General features: G+C 49.6%; 2 protein-coding genes across 3 annotated transcripts in view; one reads left to right on the top strand and one right to left on the bottom strand.

Moving 5' to 3' along the window:
- The window catches only part of ARL9 (ARF like GTPase 9), a 94,053-nt gene that overhangs the window by 55,505 nt on the left and 18,963 nt on the right, over positions 1–19,585 (bottom strand). The gene's annotated exons all lie outside the window — the stretch shown is intronic.
- On the top strand, positions 10,257–19,541 carry HOPX (HOP homeobox). Of its 2 annotated transcripts, none has more exons than XM_069855454.1 (3): positions 10,257–10,497; positions 15,362–15,531; positions 18,838–19,541. In XM_069855454.1, exons 2-3 carry the CDS (start codon positions 15,388–15,390, stop codon positions 18,913–18,915), a joined length of 222 nt encoding a protein of 73 aa, XP_069711555.1. In that variant the 5' UTR covers positions 10,257–10,497; positions 15,362–15,387; the 3' UTR covers positions 18,916–19,541. The 2 variants fall into 2 exon arrangements, with proteins under 2 accessions (XP_069711555.1, XP_069711556.1); XM_069855455.1 differs by lacking the exon at positions 10,257–10,497 and adding an exon at positions 14,972–15,103.

The following is a 19,585-nucleotide window of genomic DNA, read 5'->3' as shown; positions in this document are numbered from 1 at the left end:
GAGGATTCCAGATGTGGACACAATAATCCCAGTGAGGGGAACTACAATCCTGTCAGCCTGACCTCGGTACCAGGAAAGGTTATGGAGCAGTTCATCTTGAGTGCAGTCACGAGGCATGTGCTGGACAACCAGGGGATCAGGCCCAGCCACCGTGGGCTCATGAAAGGCAGGTCCTACGTGACCAACATGGTCTCCCTCTATGACCAGGTGACCCACCTAGTGGATGAGGGAAAGCTGTGGATGTTATATATACCTCAATGTCAGTAAAGTCTTTGGCACTGTCTTCACAACATTCCCCCAGAGAAGCTGGCGGCTTATGGCTTGAACACGTGTACTCTTCTCTGGGTAAAAAACTGTCTGGATAGCCAAGCCCAGAATGTTGTGGTGAACAGAGCTAAATCCGAGTGGTGTCTTGTCACAAGTGGTGATCCCCAGGGCTCAGTGTTGGGGCCTGTCTTGTTTAATATTTTATTAATGGTCTGGATGAAGGGATTGATTGCTCCCTCAGCAAGTTTACAGGTGACACCAAACTAGGCAGGAGTGTCAGTCTGCTCAAGGGCAGGAGGGCTTTGCAGGCTGGATCGATGGGCCAAGGTCAGTTGTATGAGGTTTAGTGAGGCCAAGTGTTGGGTCCTGCACTTCAGTCACAACAACCCCATGCAACACTACCAGCTTGGGGAAGAGTGATTTGAAAGCTGCCTGGTGGAGAAGGACCTTGGGATGCTGGTCAACAGCTGTCTGAACTTGAGCCAGCAGTGTGCTCAGGTGGCCAAGAAAGGCCAACAGCATCCTGGATTGTATCAAAAATGGTGTGGGCAGCTGACACAGATTGAACATTTTAGAGACCTAAGCACAGAACAAACTGCATGGGCGCACAGTGCAGTGGGAAACTTCACTCTCGGAAAGCTTTCACCCTCAAAAAGGAAAACCAGTGCCAGAAGGCTAATCCACGTGGTAGGGACACGTACTCGGTGCTGGTGAGGCTGCATCTCGAGTACTGTGTTCAGTTTTGGGCCCCTCACTATAAGAAGGACATCAAGTTGCTGGAGCATGTCCTGACAAGGGCAATGAAGCTGGTGAGGGGTCTGGAGCACAAATGTTATGAGGAACAGCTAAGGGAACTGGATTTTTTTAGCTGGAGGTGTAGGTGGCCAATTTTACACAACATAGAGTAGTTTTTTTCACTGAGCAGCCATATCAGAAGCTCTAAACAGTGCTACCTACTTTCACTGCCTCGAATAAATGGTCTGTGAATGGCTCCATTCCCATTTTGCAGAGTGAAAAAAGCTGTTAGAGCTCAGCCAGTCCGTCACATTTTAAAGTAACATTTGGTCAAATTATTGCGTGGCCACAAGTAAAGGCAATGGGTAGGTAATCTTCTAGTGTATCACATCCTGTTGAGCAAGGAAATTATTTCGCTTTCTGCACCACTTGTAACTTTGTTCTGTGTATTCACAGCTCCATGCTACTCTAAACACTGCAACAGAGGTGGCTGAAGATGGAAAATTCTTCACCTTTTGGCCCCAGCCTTTTGAGTACTGGGCAAGAGCTCTGACATCCTCATCCCAAAGACCTTTGCATGGACACAAGCCCTTTAGTGATGAATGCTGGAGTCTTCAGAGACTTGGCTTGTGAGGGATCAGTCACAGGGTTATGTTAATTTTGGATCTTGCCTCATGTGCCTGTGCTGAAATTCTCATTTCTGCTCAGCATCTGAAGACATTGGTGAAATAAATTTTCCAACAATTCCAACTTTGCTGTTCAAACTGGTGCAACCTTTTGTGGCCATGGGTTGTCAGGCCTTAAAAAGAGCACATGTGTACATGGAAGAGGAAGGCTGTAAATGAGCCAGGACTGTGACCCAGACACCCCATCTTTTGGGCCTCCTGTAGCAGCCAAGCAGCTCAGCATCCCCAGGAGCCCAGCATTCCTGCAGCTCCTAAGATGTCAGTGATGTCTTAGATAGCAATCAGAGAATTGCAGATCCCAAAGGGCCTGAACTTAGAGCTTAGCAAGTAAGCATAGGAGGAACCAATTTTTGTAGTGTACTAGCAAGTTTTATTGAATCAAATCACAGCAGGTGTATTTGCATCTACATTTCTGTCTCCTGGCAATACCACAACATCCAACAAGAGAGATACTTGTGTCCTTCACCAGCTGCTTTCTCATCCCTATTTAAAAAAACAACATGCGAGCAGTAAAACAACAGTAAAACAGTATGGTATGTGATTAAAAAGCAAGTAATTTATTCCTTTATCTATTCAATCTTCACCTTTACACCTGGGATCTGCTGACTTGCATTATATTTCAAGCACACAATTGGCACCGTGTGAAGGCATCATCCCTTCTCTGGAAAGCATCTCTTGGAAACTCCATCTCTTGCCAGCTTGTAAAAGAGATGCTTTTGTATTTTTTGTGCAGGACAAAATGACTCATTTTGGAACACAGGAGCAAAATTTTAATATACATTTCATACCTTTATTATCTAGCCTTTTCTACAAAGAACTTTTGGATGATAGCACACCAGCACTGATGCAGCCTCCTGATAGGCATGGGATACATCAGTTCTCTGTGCTGCAGTAGCTGGAATTTTTAAACCCTGGCTGGAGGGTTTTTAACAATGGTCTGCAGATGATCTAGTGAACAGTATTAAATAGCATTTTACAGCCTGAAATTTGGTGAGAGGTGCTGAAAGTAAGAGGAACTTTGAAACCCACTGTACAAACTTGCTGATTGAGGAAATGATACTCTAGTCTCTGTGGCAGTGATCTACATCGGGTGAGTCTTTGTATATAGCCCATCACTGCAGAGCTGCTTTTAGGGTCAGAGCTGTCTCCTATCTTCTACTTGTCATCCAAGAAGGATGTTGAGGCTCTGGAGCGAGTCCAGAGAAGAGCAACAAAGCTGGTGAAAGGGCTGGAGAGCAAGTCTTATGAGGAGCGGCTGAGAGAGCTGGGGTTGTTTAGCCTGGAGAAGAGGAGGCTGAGGGGAGACCTTATTGTTCTTTACAACTACCTGAAAGGAGGTTGTGGAGAGGAGGGAGCTGGCCCCTTCTCCCAAGTGACAAGTGACAGGACAAGGGGGAATGGCCTCAAGCTGCGCCAGGGAAGGTTCAGGCTTGACATCAGAAAAAATTTTTCACAGAAGAGGTCATTGGGCACTGGAACAGGCTGCCTAGAGAGGTGGTTGAGTCGCCTTCCCTGAAGGTGTTTAAAGGACAGTGGATGAGGTGCTCAGGGGCATGTTTTAGTGATTGATAGGAATGGTTGGACTTGATGATCCAGTGGGCCTTTTCCAACCTAGTGATTCTGTGATTCTATAAAGGTGCTTGACGTATCAATTGTGGAAGACCTCATATGTCTGTGCCACCCCTAATATGGTCCCAAGTGACAATTCAGCTTTGTGCTTTGAGTGGTAGAGAAGGATGCCAACCGGCTCTGGCACTGTCTGCGCAGTTTTGTCACTGCTTTGAGCTGTTGCTTGAGAGGGAAGACTTGTGTGAGTCTTGTGGAATAGTTTTAACCTCCAAACCACTGTCAGCACAATGCAGGAGGTCATTGTGCAAGAGGCCCTTGAAGTATGGAGATTGCCAGTGCTATTGTCCCCCAGAGTGTGAACAAGTTGAGCCTTCTAAGGTACCTGAGGTGAGCAGGTCAACGTGGGTTGGAAACTGTTCGTTGGGTTTTGAATCCAGACAGATTGCAGTGTGCTGGGAGGCAGCAGGAGTGTGAGCTGTTCTCCCATGACTTGGGCCAACTTGCCTTTACTTTCGTTTAGTGGTGTGAGCCAAGGCTGCCCAGACAACCTCCCTTTGCTTTTGATATTCCAAAATAGATATTTGGACCAGAAAGAGAGAGTTTAACCAGACATCGCGACAAAACTTTGCCAAAAAATTTCCTTGTTGGTGTGTACTATCATCATGGTGGCTGTGCTAGAAGAAGTGGCAGTTGCTTCCCATATGTTGAACCTCTCTCTCTCTCTACATAGAGGAGCGAACTTCAGCAGAGCTGTCAGTAGAACAGTGAGGTATGTAGCAAGAATTTTCTCCAACACTGCATCCATGCAGTTAGGCTGAAAAGATCCAGACCTAGTGCCTCCCTTAATCTAATCCAGAACATTTGATAATCAAGTAACTTCCCTCTTGGGGTCAGCACTTCTCTTTATTTCTCACTGGCTTTGTAATGAAAAGGAGAAGGAGATGCAGTTATTGATTAGGGATTGATCTGTTGTAGCAAACCCTCCAGCACTGCTAACCCTTTGTATGAGCCAAAAGTAGTAAAGTTCATGAGCACACATAGGAGAATAAGTCTAGGAGTACTGCATTGGCAACTTGAAGATCCCTTGTCTCCTCTCCCATCTCTTGCCACTCCTTCAGGGGTCTTGGGTGGTCGTTTGAGCTATTCACACGTTGAGGTAGGACCTGAGTCTTTCTAAGAATAATGCATTTCTTATCTGTGAACACGTTTTTCTGTGACTCATGTGCATAAGATGTTGCTATAACAGCTCTTGAAACTTTATTCAGGTAAATTAAAAAGCCCCATATCCTGGTGGCTAAGCTTCATGTCAAGGGGTCATGGAAGTGGCTTTTTTTACTCATGCCCCTTAAAACACTCTGCCATTTCCCTTCCTTTTCCAACCTTTTCCATCTTCTTCACAATTAATATCCACTTCATCTCCCTGCCATCAGCTGTGACAGTGTCTGTGTGACACTTCTGGGAGATGCACCATGCAGGTGCCCACGTGGCTTTCAGAGCTGGTACATCTGCCCTGCTCCATCTTGCAGCAATCCTACCAGAGGTTCCCCACCTCCATCTCCTAGTAGACCCCAGCACAGGACCTATGCCGATAATTCTCACAGCAAAGATGGGGAGGAAGGTAGTAGAGCACTTCCACTTGTACTTTTGAAGCCTATGAAGGAATACAGAACTATTAAGAAATATAGTTTATTTAGCTCAGAGTCCCACTGAGAGACTTCCAGCAGGGATGAGGGTGTGTTGAGACAGATATTGACATCCACAAATATAGAAATGGCCGTATTCTGCCCTCACAAGCTCATGCTCTGTGACTGATACAGCACAACTGAGTGAAATAAGCAGGTCAGTGGGGAGTGAGCATCTCCAAATGACAAGCAGATATGGCACAGCAATGCCTTTGATGTTGGCTACCCTCGAAAGGCTGCCGTTTGCCCTGCCTGAGGCTCCTTGCTTATATTCTTGCTGCTGCCAGGCTCCTTGCTGTTTTGTTGTGAAGCTCACCTGTGAAAGAGCTTTTCCAACAAGGCGTTTCCATCCACTGGAGACTGCAGCGCCAACAGCACACACAGCATGGCCCTGACGTGAACCACAGAAGTGGGAGGACCTGCTGTCCTGAATAAAATCATCGCACACTTCTCCTGGCTCTCCGTGCTTGAGTATTCCCTCAAAGTCTTGCATGGAATTCAAGCTGTTGGCAGGCCTGTGAGAGGGAGGGCAGGAGAACTGCCGCTGGGTCACTGGCAGAAGTCACACAGCTGTCCCTCGCGGATAAGTGAGCAGCTGGCTCTGCTAATGTTCTGCAGGACCCTGCTGGGTGGAGGAAACTCTCTCGCTTCTGTGGCATTGACCATGACTCTCAGCTTTATTGTAATATTTGCCTCCTAGACTAAATATTTGTGGCAAAAGTCTTCCGGTGGCGAGGTGAGTGTGCAGCCTGAGGTGCTATCTGGTGAGTGCCCAAGCAGGTGCACCAAACCCGGGGCAGAACCCCCATGTCTGCAACTCCCCCACGCAGCCCCAAAATGCACAGAGATCAGCAAAATACCAAGTGATGCTCCTCTGCAGCTCCCCAGTTGCTGGCAGGCTGTGCTTAGAGAGGTTCTGAGCCAAGGCTAGTGTCGACATCTTTGCATTTATCAGCTCTTTGTGGTCTTTTGTTCCATGAATTCTCCATGTTTTTAGTGATTTTATGTAGCTTTAACATTTCCCATCTGTACTAAGCTGAAGAATTCTTGTTCACTTCATCTCTTTGTACAGAAATAGTGCCCTCTGGTTAAGATGGAGTGAGCAAGGCTTTTTGTAATATTCAGGATGCTGACACACTGCATCTCTATCTAGATTTTCTTTTTTTAATTTATTTATTTACAGTAATGCCCAACAGTCTATTTGACTTTTGACTGCTTTGGGTGATCGAACAACAGCTTCCACAAACCCCCCCATAATGGCTCCACAATCTTTCCTGTTCATTAACAGCTAACCTAGAGCTCATCCCTGTTTAAAATAGCTAGATATAGTTTTCTTGTTTGCATTTTTTAACATCTTTTGTCAGTCCATCACTCAGTATCAAAAGATCCCATTGCAGACAGTTTTAATATTTACCAACTGGAATATTTTTTGTATTATATTTGTTTCTCTTCCATTTTCCAGGAGAAGTGTGAACTCCAGCATAGATTATTTAAGGCTTGCTTTTCTTAGCAGCCTTTGGAGACCTAGGCGGTCAATAGTCTATAGGGTGAAAATTGCTGATCTAAGTAAGTAATACCCTGAATTTTTCATTTGTCAAAGGGAACCGCAGTATATTCTGATACAATTTTAGAGGACACATTGTGTTGCATAGTATCATTTACATACACAGTTTAGCAATTTGATGTTCTCATATCCAGCCAAAGTGGATCCATTCTGGATCTTCTAAGTCAGGAACAAATAGAAAGGACAAGTTTTTTAATTCTTTGGTGCAGCTAAGGTAGCACTGACCTGGCATATCAAAACCCTAATTTACCTGGAGAGCAACAGCATGAAATTATGTATGGTTAGAAAATAGCTGCACCAAGAATTATAATAGCATATTCAGTTCTGGAGTCCTCAGTGCAGGAAAGACATGGATCTGTTGGAGTGAGTCCAGAGGAGGGCCATGAAGATGATCCGAGGGCTGGAGCACCTCTGCTGTGAGGACAGGCTGAGAGAGTTGGGGTTATTCAGCTGGGAGAAGAGAAGGCTCCAGGGAGGCCTTATAGCCACCTTCCAGTGCTTAAAACAAAGCAAGCCTACAGGAAAGATGTGGGATGCTCCTTACCAGGGATTGCAGGGATGGGATGAGGGGGAACAGTTTTAAGCTGAAAGAGCAGAGATTAGGTTAGATATTAGAGAGAAATTTTTCACATGAGGGTGGTGATGCACTGGAAGAGGTTGCCCGGAGTTGTGAGTGACCCATCCCTGGTGGTGTTCAAAGCCCTTGTGACTGTCGGCATGTTAACGCACCACCAAACCCAGGCAATTTGCACGTGTGGTGGTGGGGTTGTTAGATTTTTTTCAATCCTCACCAGTTTAACTCGCTTTCATGGCTTTCTCAGCCCTATTCTTGTTTTGTAGCCCAAGAGTTAGTGCTACATAATGCAGCACTATGGTTTCGCAGTGCTGAGGTGCTTGTGCATTTAGGATTGGTGCTGGGTTATATCACAGCACAGGCTGCACAGAAACAACCTGGAGGCTGCCAGCAGCATGCCTTGTACCTACCAGGTATAACCCTCTTCTAGCAGCTATAACCATGCGATCAAAGGGGTATAACCCTCTTCTGGCAGCTATAACCACACGATCCAAGGGGTATAACCCTCTTCTAGCAGGTATAACCTTGTGATCAAAGGGGTATAACCCTCTTCCGGCATGTATAGTCATGCAATTAAGGGGATAACCTCTGTAAATCACCCTCCTGAGGAAACCCTGATGCCTGTGGGTTCAGCATAGGTGCAGGGGTTACCCTGGTCTGGAGGAGCTCAGGGAGGGGCCAGAGCCTGTAGGCTCCACCAGGTTTCAGGGGTGCTTGGCAGCTGCTGGCAGGAGCAGGGCCCCACAGGAGCTACCCCAGAGCCACCCCACAGCCCCCAACAGGGCTGAGCAGAAGGGAAGGACCCAACCAAGAGCTACACCAAGCATTGGCTACTCCTCCTGCACCCTGGGGCTTCAGCAGAGCTGCTGGGGTGCTGACTGGCATCTTGGCCCCAGGGATGGACCCTTCTCCTCTTCATCTTTTTTCCATCCTGTCTCTGTGCAGCCCTACAGGGACAACATTTGGGCCAGGATAGCCGTGAGCTGAATGTCCAGTGCCCCCCACAACGTGTTGCTGTAGTGTGAGCACTGGATGATATTTAAGACTCTGCAAGAGGGGTCCAGAGGAGTGGGATGCTGAACAAAGGCTGCAGCTGCCAACTCCTCACTGCGATGCCACCGTATCCTGCAAAACTGTCAAATGCACATCATGACAGCTGTGTGTCTTCCTCTGTAGGGAGGAAAGCTCTATGATGGGCCTGAATGCACCCTGCATTTTTTTTTCTATTTAATCTAACTTTCCTGACAAAGGGACATCCTCTGGAGCCGGGATCTCATCATCATACCAAGTGAGACTTAAACTCCAACAATACTCCTACCCTTTCCCAGGAGGATAAATGACACCTAAAAGATTTCAGGATCAGAAAAGCATTAGCATTTGCCAGCCAGATACAGACAGATTCATGACGTGACTTTCACACTGTCGTTGTGGGACTCCCGGTAGCTCTGAAGCCATTTCACCAACGTGTCTCAGCCTGAAACACGTCACTGCCAGCACTCCCCATGCAAGTCTGGGCTGGGTTCACAGGCTAAGGGAAAAGGGTTTTTTTCCACATGAAAGACTTTTGACAGTAATAAACAAGGGAAGAGAGAGCCGACCCTGTTCCTGCAGGCCAGGTTACTCACATTTTGCAATGCTTGAGGCACATGCATAAAGAAAAATAAAAGACAGCACACGAATGTAATAAAATCTTTCTGGGCCAGAGTACCTTCCCATCTGTCCTGTCTCCAAGGGTGGAAAAGAGCAGGTGCCACTGCAGAGCATAGGCATGGGGCAGGTAAGTAGCAATACCCACTAAAGCTCCCCCAAGCACATGGCAGTACGCAATGAAGGGCTTCTGCCTGGAGTTCTCACACTGGGTTTGAAATCCAGGGCTGTCTGTCTGCTGCAGGGTCTGCTCCAGCTGCCTTGAATGTACCCCGATTCCCCCAGCTGCGGCTGTGGGTGCCATCCCGTTAGAGGCATTTCCAACCTGCTTGCCCCCACCCACCGCTACTCATGCTCCTGTTGCTTAGCACCAGTGATAAACAGGGCATATCCACTTGGCTGGGTGCCTACCCAAGGCAAGCAGGATCAAGACTTCTCCCAAAAATCTTCTCTGAACAGCCACTGAACAGCACCGCTTGGTTTATCAGGCAGTGAGGCCAGGATAGCCACGAGTGAGCTATTCCTGTAGCAAAACCACTCATGCTTGATCAACATCATCCTGGTAGGAAAATTGGCACCAGTGTGTCTGTCCTTTGGCACAGATCTCTGCACAATCCCCTTGACTTGGCCTGTGTCTCCCCCCGCATTATAGAGCCACTCAACCTTCAGGATGGTTTTGGCTCATTCCTAAACACATGGCAGGTTTCTTGCCTGGGTTTGTCCAGCCACTTCTCCACAGGGACAGGGCTCCCTGCCCCTGGCTCCAGCTAGCTCTTTCGCATCCAGTGCCAGTTTTCCTTTTGCTCTGGCAGATACCTCAGCCATTGCAATCTCTACTCAGTTTCTCATGAGCCTTTTATCCAGCCCCTCTGATTTTCCACCATCCCCTTCCAGCTGCCTGCGAACTGAGAGAAAAATCAGCTCCTCCACACTGCACCCCACCCCACAAGATGCCTGTTTTTAAGCTGCTGCCTAGTGCTTGCAGCCCACCCCCTGGGGACTGCAGGCTCTTAAATCAAGAAAAGTACAGGTCTTTGGTGGAAGAGGGTGCCCTGTCCTTCTCCCCATCCCCATCTCCATCCCAGCTCTTGCCCTGTGCTTCTGAGGGTGCTTGGGCTGCAGCAAGCAGATCAGATCCAGGTCCCATTCCTGCCCTTAGACTCAGCCTGGCGGGATCACAGGACTGACTGAAGCAACAGCAGAGTCAGGAAACCTGGACAAACCATTTGCAAGGAACTAAAGTGAGATAAGAAGCCAACCCTGTCCCAGCCGCTCCATCAGCAAAGCCAGGAGCAGGGCTCCCCACAGCAGGGGAGCTGGTGGTAGCCTGGCCAAGGGGACAGTGGTGGGGGTCTCAGGACCCCCAGAGGGGCAGGCAGGCTTGGCTGGAGCGCAGATGAATGGCTAGAGGAGCGTGGTTTCCGTCAAACCCTGCCATCACCCTTCCTGTACCCGCGCAGAAAACAGCCCCAGCAGCCCTCATCTGGGGCCAGCAGGAGAGCGTCCCCCAAACCAGAGCGCGGCACTCCCCGTGTCCCCCATCCGAAGAGCCCCGCAGCGCCTACAACCATGCGTTGAGCCCTGCCAAGGAGAGCGAATGCCAAACCTGAATTACCAGCCCAGAGAGTGCCTGTGGATCCCAGGAGCTCCTGTGATTTGCGGCAGGTTTTTCAGGTCCCCGCCTGTCACACACGCACAGATACTTATTTAAGCAGCCACCTAAGGACCTGCAGGGTTCTTGTTTTACACTCTTCTGGTCCCTGCCAGCTCCAGGTAAGCACAGGGTTTGAGCTGGGGGTGCTGGGGTGGATTTGCACTCGAGAATGGTGGGGGCATGGAGGGAGGAGCTGGACTGCACTTGCTGATGCTGGGGAGGTGGGAGCAGCATCCAGCAGGGATGTGGTGGGAAAGCTTCATCCCTGCAGCAGGGAGAGGAGCAGAGACCCCAGGCTGGGGGTACCATGGGGACTTGCCTCTGATTCAGCAGCTGCTGTGCTCTTGTTTGCTTTGTTCTCATCCGATATTATCTTCTAAAAGGCTGCACTGGTAGTTTACAGGATGCGTGGCAGGTGCTTTTTCCTTACTGACGGCAGAGCCTTGTTTATTTTTAAAGCCTCGGTCCCACCTTATCCTGTGCACCATGCTGGTTAATGTCATCCACAGCCACCCCACAGCAGGAGGGCCAAGCAAAGCTCAGGACAGGACATGGCTCTACAGCAGAACAAGGCAAGGCAGGAGGGCTCGTTTGCACCGAGAACTGCTATTTTGATCTGTGCAGCGGCAGGAAATAGCTGCGAGCTCAACCCAGATGCAGATGCCTTCAGTCGTATCCCATCCCTGACAGTGCAAAGAGCTCTGGGGAAGGGGTCGAGAAGTCCAGTGGGGGCTATGGGACCCAATCACCTGGGCAGGAGCTACTGCTCACAGGGTTTTCCAGGGGCTTCAATCACTAGAAAGCTGCACAGCCAGGCAGCTATTGTGTCTGCCATTCAAAAAAAAGCAAAGCTGAGCAAACAGAGATCATGTCTTTTCTGGAAAAGTAGCTGGTTTCTGCCAGGATAGTAAATGCTGACCACACTAGCAATGCTGGGCTGGCACGCTGGAAGACAGAGTGATGTCCTCTGCAGCCTCAGACCAGAGCTGGTAACCCCAGGGGGTCTCTGGGAAGCTGGGTGCAAGCATGGGACGTGGGCAGTACAATTGTGGAGGGAGGTCTCTCTCCACCACACTGCTCCTACCTCACATCTAGGTCAGGACACTCGGAGCCTCGTCCAGCTGATTTTTAGAGATCACCAGGTACGGAGGTGCCCACAACTATCTGGTCCCTGTCCCCATGTTGGACCCACACACACTATGAAGGGGTTTTTTTTCCCCAATATCTAATAAGAATTTCCCTTGCTGCAACCTGTCCCCCGGGCATTGCCTTTTGTCCTCTCTCTCTGAAACGGTGCATTTCAATACCCCATCAGCCACGCTAAGAGCACCAGGTGCGGTTTGCACATCCTCCATGAACGCTGCATCGATGGCAGGACACGCTTGCAGTCCAGGCAACCCATAAACCCCTTGCAAGCTTCAGGTGGTGGCTGCTCTCACATTACTCCACCTAAAACCAAAACAGTTAGTCAGAACAAAGTGTGAACTCCCTGGGGCTCTTCAGCTTGATGCGTAGGGCAGAGCAGGTGTCACTGGTGCTGTGGTTTCACCTTGACAAGGCAGTTGGCATTGTCATTTCTGCCTGGGTGAACTTCCACCCCCATGCTGCCCAAGGGCAACAGCAGTGGGCACGGGACTGCTCACAGACTTGAGTGATGACCATAGCTCCCCAGGCTTTCTGAAAGCCAAACAGATTACATCCTTCGCACTGGAAAAGTCTTTTGTTTTTCCAGTGCCTGCAAAGATTTAGGCAGGAAAAAAAGCAGCAAGCAGTGGTGGTTTTCAGCAGATGAGCAAAACAGTTGTGATTCTCTGTATTTCTCCAGCTTTGAAGAGACGTAAGCAAGAAAATCACCTCCTCTGTACATGGGAGTGGTCCAGTACAGCCTGAGGGCTTCAGGCGTGGGCTTAAATGGGGCTCCACTGAAGTGGTGGGTAGGAGGGCAGTGGTCCAGATATGGCCAATCAGGACATTTAGGGATGCTTGGTGACCTCAAGTCCTAAGTTTTTAGCACCCAAGAGGTGCCAAGCACTGGGTACCACACATTGCACAGGACCACATGGCTCCTGAAAACCTCCAGAGCCCAGCAGAGTGAGGTGGGGAGACCTGCAAAGCCCTCCAGAACCCTCAGGGGTTTGATTTTTCCTGAAAACCATCTCACAGCCTTACAAGGTAGGAAAGGTTCTCCCTCAGAGCTGGGGTAGAGGGGAGGCAAAGGAATCATAGAATCATAGAATCATAGAATAACCAGGTTGGAAGAGACCCACCAGATCATCGAGTCCAACCATTCCTATCAAAAAGGAAAATAATCAGACATCACGACCTGTGTGCTGGGGCACCCTGAGCTGCCAGCAGGTAGAATATACTGTGTCCTACAGGGAAATGCCTCAGGAGCCTAGAGATAATCAGAAACAGAAACAGCTGTGAAGATGAAACATGAAAGCTGAAGCACGTGCTCCCTAAGCAATTCCATGCACACACATTAAGGCACATTAATGCAGCAGGCTGCTAACAATGATCTATAAACTGCCAGGACATGTTGCTGCTGGTGGCTAGATGAATGATCCAGAGGTGATGGGGAGTCCTGCAGTGACTGGGCTTTCTAGGAGAAGGGCAGATGGCTCAGAGCAGGCATGGGGTGCTGATCAAGGAGGAGAAGGACTTGTGGCCCAAGCCTGGCCTCATCTGCACTTAGGCATCATGGAAAGTCTAGAGGCCGCAGTGCTGGAGAGCAGCACTTCAGGTCCAGGAGAGCAGCACTTCAGGTCCAGAAGATCTCCTTCTCACCCTGAACCACTCCCAGAGGTCTCCTAATGCCCAAGGTAGCCCCAGAGGGCCTCCAGCCAGGTAAGCAGCATTCGTCTGGCTCCCACCAGCTTACATGCATGAGGGACTGAACTTTGTCTGCCCTCTTCTGATAAGGCCACCTCTGAACTGAGCTGGTGCCAGGAAAGCCCAGGCAGCTGCTGCCATGTACTTGTGGCCACAACACTCTGTGGACAAGGCCAGCTCGGCTTGCAGCACCTGGAGTTAAAGATGGTCTTTTCTCAGTCCATCCAGAGTGGTGGATGATACCATCTACCAGCACACCCCATTGCACTCAGAGGTGCTCCAGCCTTATGCAACCACTGTGTTACAATCACTATTTACCAAGAGACTCAAGCAGAAAGGGCTGTTTCACAACCAGTCCTGGTCTATTTATAAGCCCCTACTCAAATGCCAAAGGATCCTTTGGCAACTTCCTGCAGACGAGGCTCAGTGGCGCCTTTGCTTTTTGAGGTGAAGCCCAAAGAAGATCTCTCCATCCTCTCATGGATAAGAGACCTGGTGCTCTGCAATTTGGTTTTGGAGCTGAGCCTGATCCCAGCAGAGCTGTCAGCAAAGAAGAGCCACGGGGTGTTCGGTACACACCAAGGTACTGAGTGGGTTAAGGCAAGTTCTCCATCAACCATGAAAGCAGTTGGCTTTAAAGCCACACAGTAGGAGGTCAGCCTAGGTTATACCCCAGAGCCGAAGCAAAGGAGAAACTGGACAGCAAGGTGGAGGCAGCGCAGGCCTGCAGCTCAGGAGGGGAGTGGACGGCCCAGAGGAGTCCCGTGGTGGGACAAGGGCTCTTGATAGCACTGGACAGCCAGCAACACCAAACAGCCTGCCTGATAGAGACAGGCCAGGCAGCTTGGACAGCAAGAGAGAAGATCAAGAAAGGCCACATTTTTGCATCCAGCTCCTTCCCCGCCCACACCCCACAGCTTGGTTTCGGAAACACCAAGATGATTCAGTGCCAAGGGACTTCTGCATGCTTTGTGGGGGCAACGCCTCGTGTTTTAGCTGACCAGATTGGCAGGCTTGACCCTTTGCTACACAGGAGCAAGCTTGGAGCCCTGCAGAAGAGATGTATGGGACTTACCCGAGGTGTACTTACTTGCTTTGCTTGCCAGAGATTCGTGCAAAGCACAAGTAGAACAAAACATTCCACTGGAGGAGAATGCGGGGTCCTTGCTTCTGCCATTGCTGGGACCATCCAGGACCGATCGCAACTGAAGGCAGTGAGCACTTGTGATTGACAGGAATGGTTGGACTCGATGTTCCAGTGGGTCTTTTCCAACCTGGTGATTCTATAATTCTATGATTCACTTGGGCAACGGATACGCGCAGGCTACTGACCTTTCATTTATACACCAAGAAAGAAACAAACAGTTCAGCCTTGCTCAGGAACAATATGACTGTTTATGCCTGTGCGTGATAACATTAAATATTAGTAAATACACAGCAACTCACCTGCTTATTGCCAGCGCTGTGTGATGTCTGGCCATGCTGCTAGAAGGAGGACCAGGACATTGATCAGGAAGGAGAAATGGAGTGATTGCTGGGTCCGAGCCCACACTTTCAAAGGATCCTGCATCCTCTGGTTTGTGATTCCCCTGCACAAACTTGCCTGATGGCTGGGGAGAAGGATTAAAAAAAAAAAAACCAAGACCAACACTACTAGGCTGTATGCCAGATACTGTCCCCTCACCCAGAGGACAAATAATGTTTTTTAATTAATGTCTTTAAATTAACCCCCCCTAACACACCCGTTGCTGTGACATCACTCCCAAGTGACGCCCAAGCCTAAATACGGCTGTAAACAGGAATCGTCCCCACAGGAGTCGCAGTGGCTATAAATACAGCAACAGGGGTGCACTCAGCAGAGTCCAGGCTACAGTTTCCTTCCAACTAAGGATGGTGAGACAGCTCAGCTGGGTGCTGTTGGCATGTGGTCGTCACAGCAGAGAAAATGAGGCAGGAGTGCAGGGGGTGCGGCTGGGGTTCTTGGCTGAGCAACTTGGCATGCCTTTGGGAAAGCAGCTTTGCGCTGCTGCAGCCAGAGGCCACCAGAGAGGGGACAGCTGGTGGGGACAGGGACGGCAAATCTGGGGCTCAGCAAGTGTGGTCCCACTGGCCACTCCCAGCTTGAGCAATGATGCTGGTCCCTCTCTGCAGTGCCTGGCCCCATAGCCCAGGAGGAGATGGCTACGGAGAAGCCAGTGATTCCGACAGAGGAGCAGCTGGAGATCCTGGAGTATAACTTTTGCAAAGTGAACAAGCATCCTGACCCCACCACGCTGTGCCTCATCGCAGCCGAGACTGGGCTCTCTGAGGAGCAAACTCTGGTGAGTGTGTGCCCCTCGACCCTGATCTGGCACCAGTCCTGCTCCCCATGTTTGCCTCTGTGCCCCACACACTCCCACTACAACTCCTGCCTATCCTGTCCCTGTCTCTCTGTCGTACCCTGTGGCTTCTTTTTGTCCCACCCCATGCTTCCTACTGCACCCCCTGCACCCCTCTGTGCCCCATGTGCTCCCTATTTGCACTCCCTGCACCACTCTGCACCCCACATACTCCTTATGGGACCCCAGGCTGCACCCACACATCTCTTCTGCCCCTCTATAACCCCACACTGCACCCGCAAAGCTCTGCTGCACCACCACACCTCCTTGCACCCCACACGTTCCTGATCCTGCACTCCCAAAACCCCTTCCCTTGTGATGCCAGCTCCTTCATCCCACAGCCGTGGCCTCCTGCACAGCTGTCCTGTGCCCTAGCAGAATCCTTGCATCCCACCCCTCCATGCCTAGGACCCCTTTTTCCAGCACAGGCTCGGAGACCAGGCTCGTGCTTCCCGCAGTCAGAACAAGAGCACGCCCCAGCTGGATGGCTGCGGAGCCCTGAATGTACAACCGTGCATCCCGTGCTTTCCTTCCAACCCATTTCTGACAGTCTCAGGTGCCCAAACCACTGCTGGCTTTAGAGTCTGAAGAAACTACGGTCATTTTAAAACAGATATGGGATAGAATCATAGAATCATAGGATCACCAGGTTGGAAAAGACCCACCAGATCATCGAGTCCAACTATTCCCATCAATCACTAAACCATGCCCCTCAGCGCCTTGTCCACCCGTGCCTTAAACACCTCCAGGGAAGGTGACTCAACCACCTCCCTGGGCAGCCCATTCCAGTGCCCAATGACCCTTTCTGTGAAAATTTTTTTCTAATGTCCTGCCTAAATCTCCCGTGGTGGAGCTTGAGGCCATTCCCCCTTGTCCTGTCCCCTGTCACTTAGGAGAAGAGGCCAGCACCTACAACCTCCTTTCAGGTAGTGGTAAAGAGCAATAAGGTCTCCCCTCAGACTCCTCTTCTCAAGGCTAAACAACCCCAGCTCCCTTAGCTGCTCCTTGTAAGACTTGTTATCCAGATAAATGGAACACCTGCAGATGTGCTGTGGGACACGCTCAGGCTGTGTACACTCCCCTTCGCCACAGTTAGCTCTTTCAATGTCCCCAAGCCCATATCTTGGGTAAGTCTGTCAGCCTCTCCAGGAGACAGATGCCTCCAAACGTCCTGGTGCTGGGACAGGCTGCCACTGTCTGGGGCTCCCACTGAGCCCTGTGCTCCATTTGGCTACCTGCAGGCTGCCCTGAACTTCAAAAGCAAACAGCTCCTTCCCGATTTCCTTCAGGTTGTGGTGCAGCCATTTCTCACGTAGGTGTTCTATAAGCTACTAGACCCACTGCAGCACTGATGGGTGGAGAAAAGTAGCATTTTGCTGAAAGCGGCCAAGCCTGGCTCTTCTTGGGCAAAACCAAAGGAATATGAGAGCTGAGTAGCCAATGCCAGCATTTAGCTTGTTCCAGGGAAGAGTATTGGTGTAACATCCATTGCACTGACGTTCTTGGCTGGAGTGGAAAAGGAGATCCCTCCCTGTGCTTTGGTGATGGGCAGGCATCACCGATTGTTTGAGGCAGCAAGCAGGCAGCACCCCTGAAATACCTTTTCCTCCTCAGAAGCAGCACTGCCTCATTTTTTTTTTCCCTAAAGCAAGTCATAAACATAAGTCATTGATGCCCAAGACACCTCTGGAGATGCTTTAAAATCTTCCTTGATACTCATATTTTTCCACGAATCCAGAGTGGTCCTAGAGATCTGAAGGTCATGTTAGGGAGGGGACTGAGACTGGGATGGTGAGCTGCAAAGTGCCTGCATTGCGTAGGACACAGAATCATCACCCTTGACATCTGGAACGCTTTATCAGCTAGATATAGCATCCACTTTGATAAAAAAATTAGTAAAAATGAGACACAAAGATGTACTGAGTCAACAGCAGATGATGGTTTAGGATAGGAAGTGAAATTTTTGGGAGGAGGCTAGGCAGGCAATCATCTGACTGGATGTGGTCCAAGGCAGCGCTAATGCGAGCGCCACTTGTAGAGAGCACAGCATTTGTATCATTACAGACCACAATAGCTTCAAAAATAGCCATGAGCTAATATAGCAACAAAACGAGCAGCAACAAAGTGAATCACAGGCACATTCCCAAACAAAAGGCTGAGCTGTTCTTCCGATGCATGAGTTGTACGTCTCTTCTTACGGAGGTAGTATGGCTATATCTAGCTGCATTTTACCTAACATTTGAAACTGCGGCTACGGTGAAGTGGCATCAGCAGCTCTGGGAGTTGGCTGAGAGATGCTAAGTTCCTACAGAATAGTGTAGCCATGCATGTTGCTTGAAGACTAAGATAATATCACTAAGGATACGGAGCTGTTGGAACGGGTCCAGAGGAGGCTACAAGGATGATCAGAGGGCTGGAGCACCTCCCAGACAAGGACAGGCTGAGAGAGTTGGGGTTGTTCAGCCTGGAGAAGAGAAAGCTCCGAGGAGACCTTATAGTGACCTTCCAGAACCTGAAGGGGCTACAAGAAAGCTGGGGAGGGACTTTTTATAAGGGCATGGAGTGATAGGATGAGGGGGAATGGGTATAAACTGGAGAGGGGCAGATTTAGATTAGACATAGGGAGGAATTTCTTCACTAGGAGAGAGGTGAGGCACTGGCACAGGTTGCCCAGGGAAGCTGTGGCTGCCCCATCCCTGGAGGTGTTCAAGGCCAGGTTTGATGGGGCCTCGGGCAGCCTGATCTAGTGGGAGGTTTCCCTGCCCATGGCAGGAGCATTGGAACTGGATGATCTTCAAGGTCCCTTGCAACCCAAACTATCCTATGATTCTGTAATTTTTAACCTATTTTTAAAAATCTATTTGCCGTTAAATGTGTTGAGAGCCACTGTGTTGTCCATCTCATCCTTTCTGAAGCGGCTGCTCCTTAGCCAATCTCTTACCCCATTTGCAAGAAAAACTTGAACTCACAGCAATAAAATGAGTACTGACCTATGCCATCAAAGTCTGAAATGAGCAAGAGAAATGAGTTTGAAAGAGGTGCACACATCGGTAAGAAGACCGTTCAGTCAGGTGCAGCTGCCCTGCTGCCGGTACTGCCTGGGAACAGTGCAGTGCCTTGCCACAAGGCAGCAGTCCCACCAGTCCCCCCCGCCCCGGCCCATGTGCTGCCTACATCTGCACCTTCAGCAAGGTTATTCTGAGGGTTCGCTCAGCTCAGTGCACTCAATCTCTGTTTTTTTTCCTCCAGAAATGGTTCAAGCAGCGCCTGGCAGAGTGGAGGAAGTCTGAAGGGCTGCCCTCCGAAAGTGGGTCTGTCAGAGACTAGAGGATGCTGCTCTGCATCCCCATGCCGGCTGTAAATGATGGTGAAGTTCTTCAGAGCGGGTTTCCTTGGGGTTCCTCTGTTGCAATAGGTTTTGAAATGCAAAGTAATATCCTGCTATTTAACATTAGCTTTATTTAAAGTGTAGATAACCAGGAAAAAATGTTTTTTTATATATATGTGTGTGTGCGTATACGGCTTCTGATGGCTGCGTAACCTGTCTAGTGATTCCTATCCATTAACAGCATGGGCACAGGGCAGGGCAAACTCATGCCCTTGTCCCAGGCTTGCAGAAAATCTGCTAGGAAAGGTGAAAACACAGAAAGAGGGAAACAAGATTTCTTTTCCTTATGACCCCCAGAGGCAAAGTATGTGTGCTAGCTTAAATGGACTGATCACCCAGAAAGGAGGGCACTTGGAAAGTCAGATGTGTTGTTCAGGTGATCTTGGGTAGCTTAAGACACCCCAGTCAGCTCTGGGTATTGGCAAGCCAGTTGTCTACACTGCAATCGGACCAAGCCAAGACCCCTCAAATGCATTTCTCATGTTTCTGTTAAAGGTCACCAAAGGCAAAGAACTGGTCTATTTTTTTTCCAATGCATTAATAAAAAGATGAAGTTTTTTGATGACAGGAGCTGTGTTATGTCCCCGCCTGTGCTCCCTGCCCCAATGG

Source organism: Phaenicophaeus curvirostris, chromosome 4, assembly GCF_032191515.1.
Source record: "Phaenicophaeus curvirostris isolate KB17595 chromosome 4, BPBGC_Pcur_1.0, whole genome shotgun sequence".
Lineage (NCBI taxonomy): Eukaryota > Metazoa > Chordata > Aves > Cuculiformes > Cuculidae > Phaenicophaeus > Phaenicophaeus curvirostris.
Note: the sequence above shows the minus strand (reverse complement) of the source record. Positions and strands in the feature narration are given on the sequence as shown.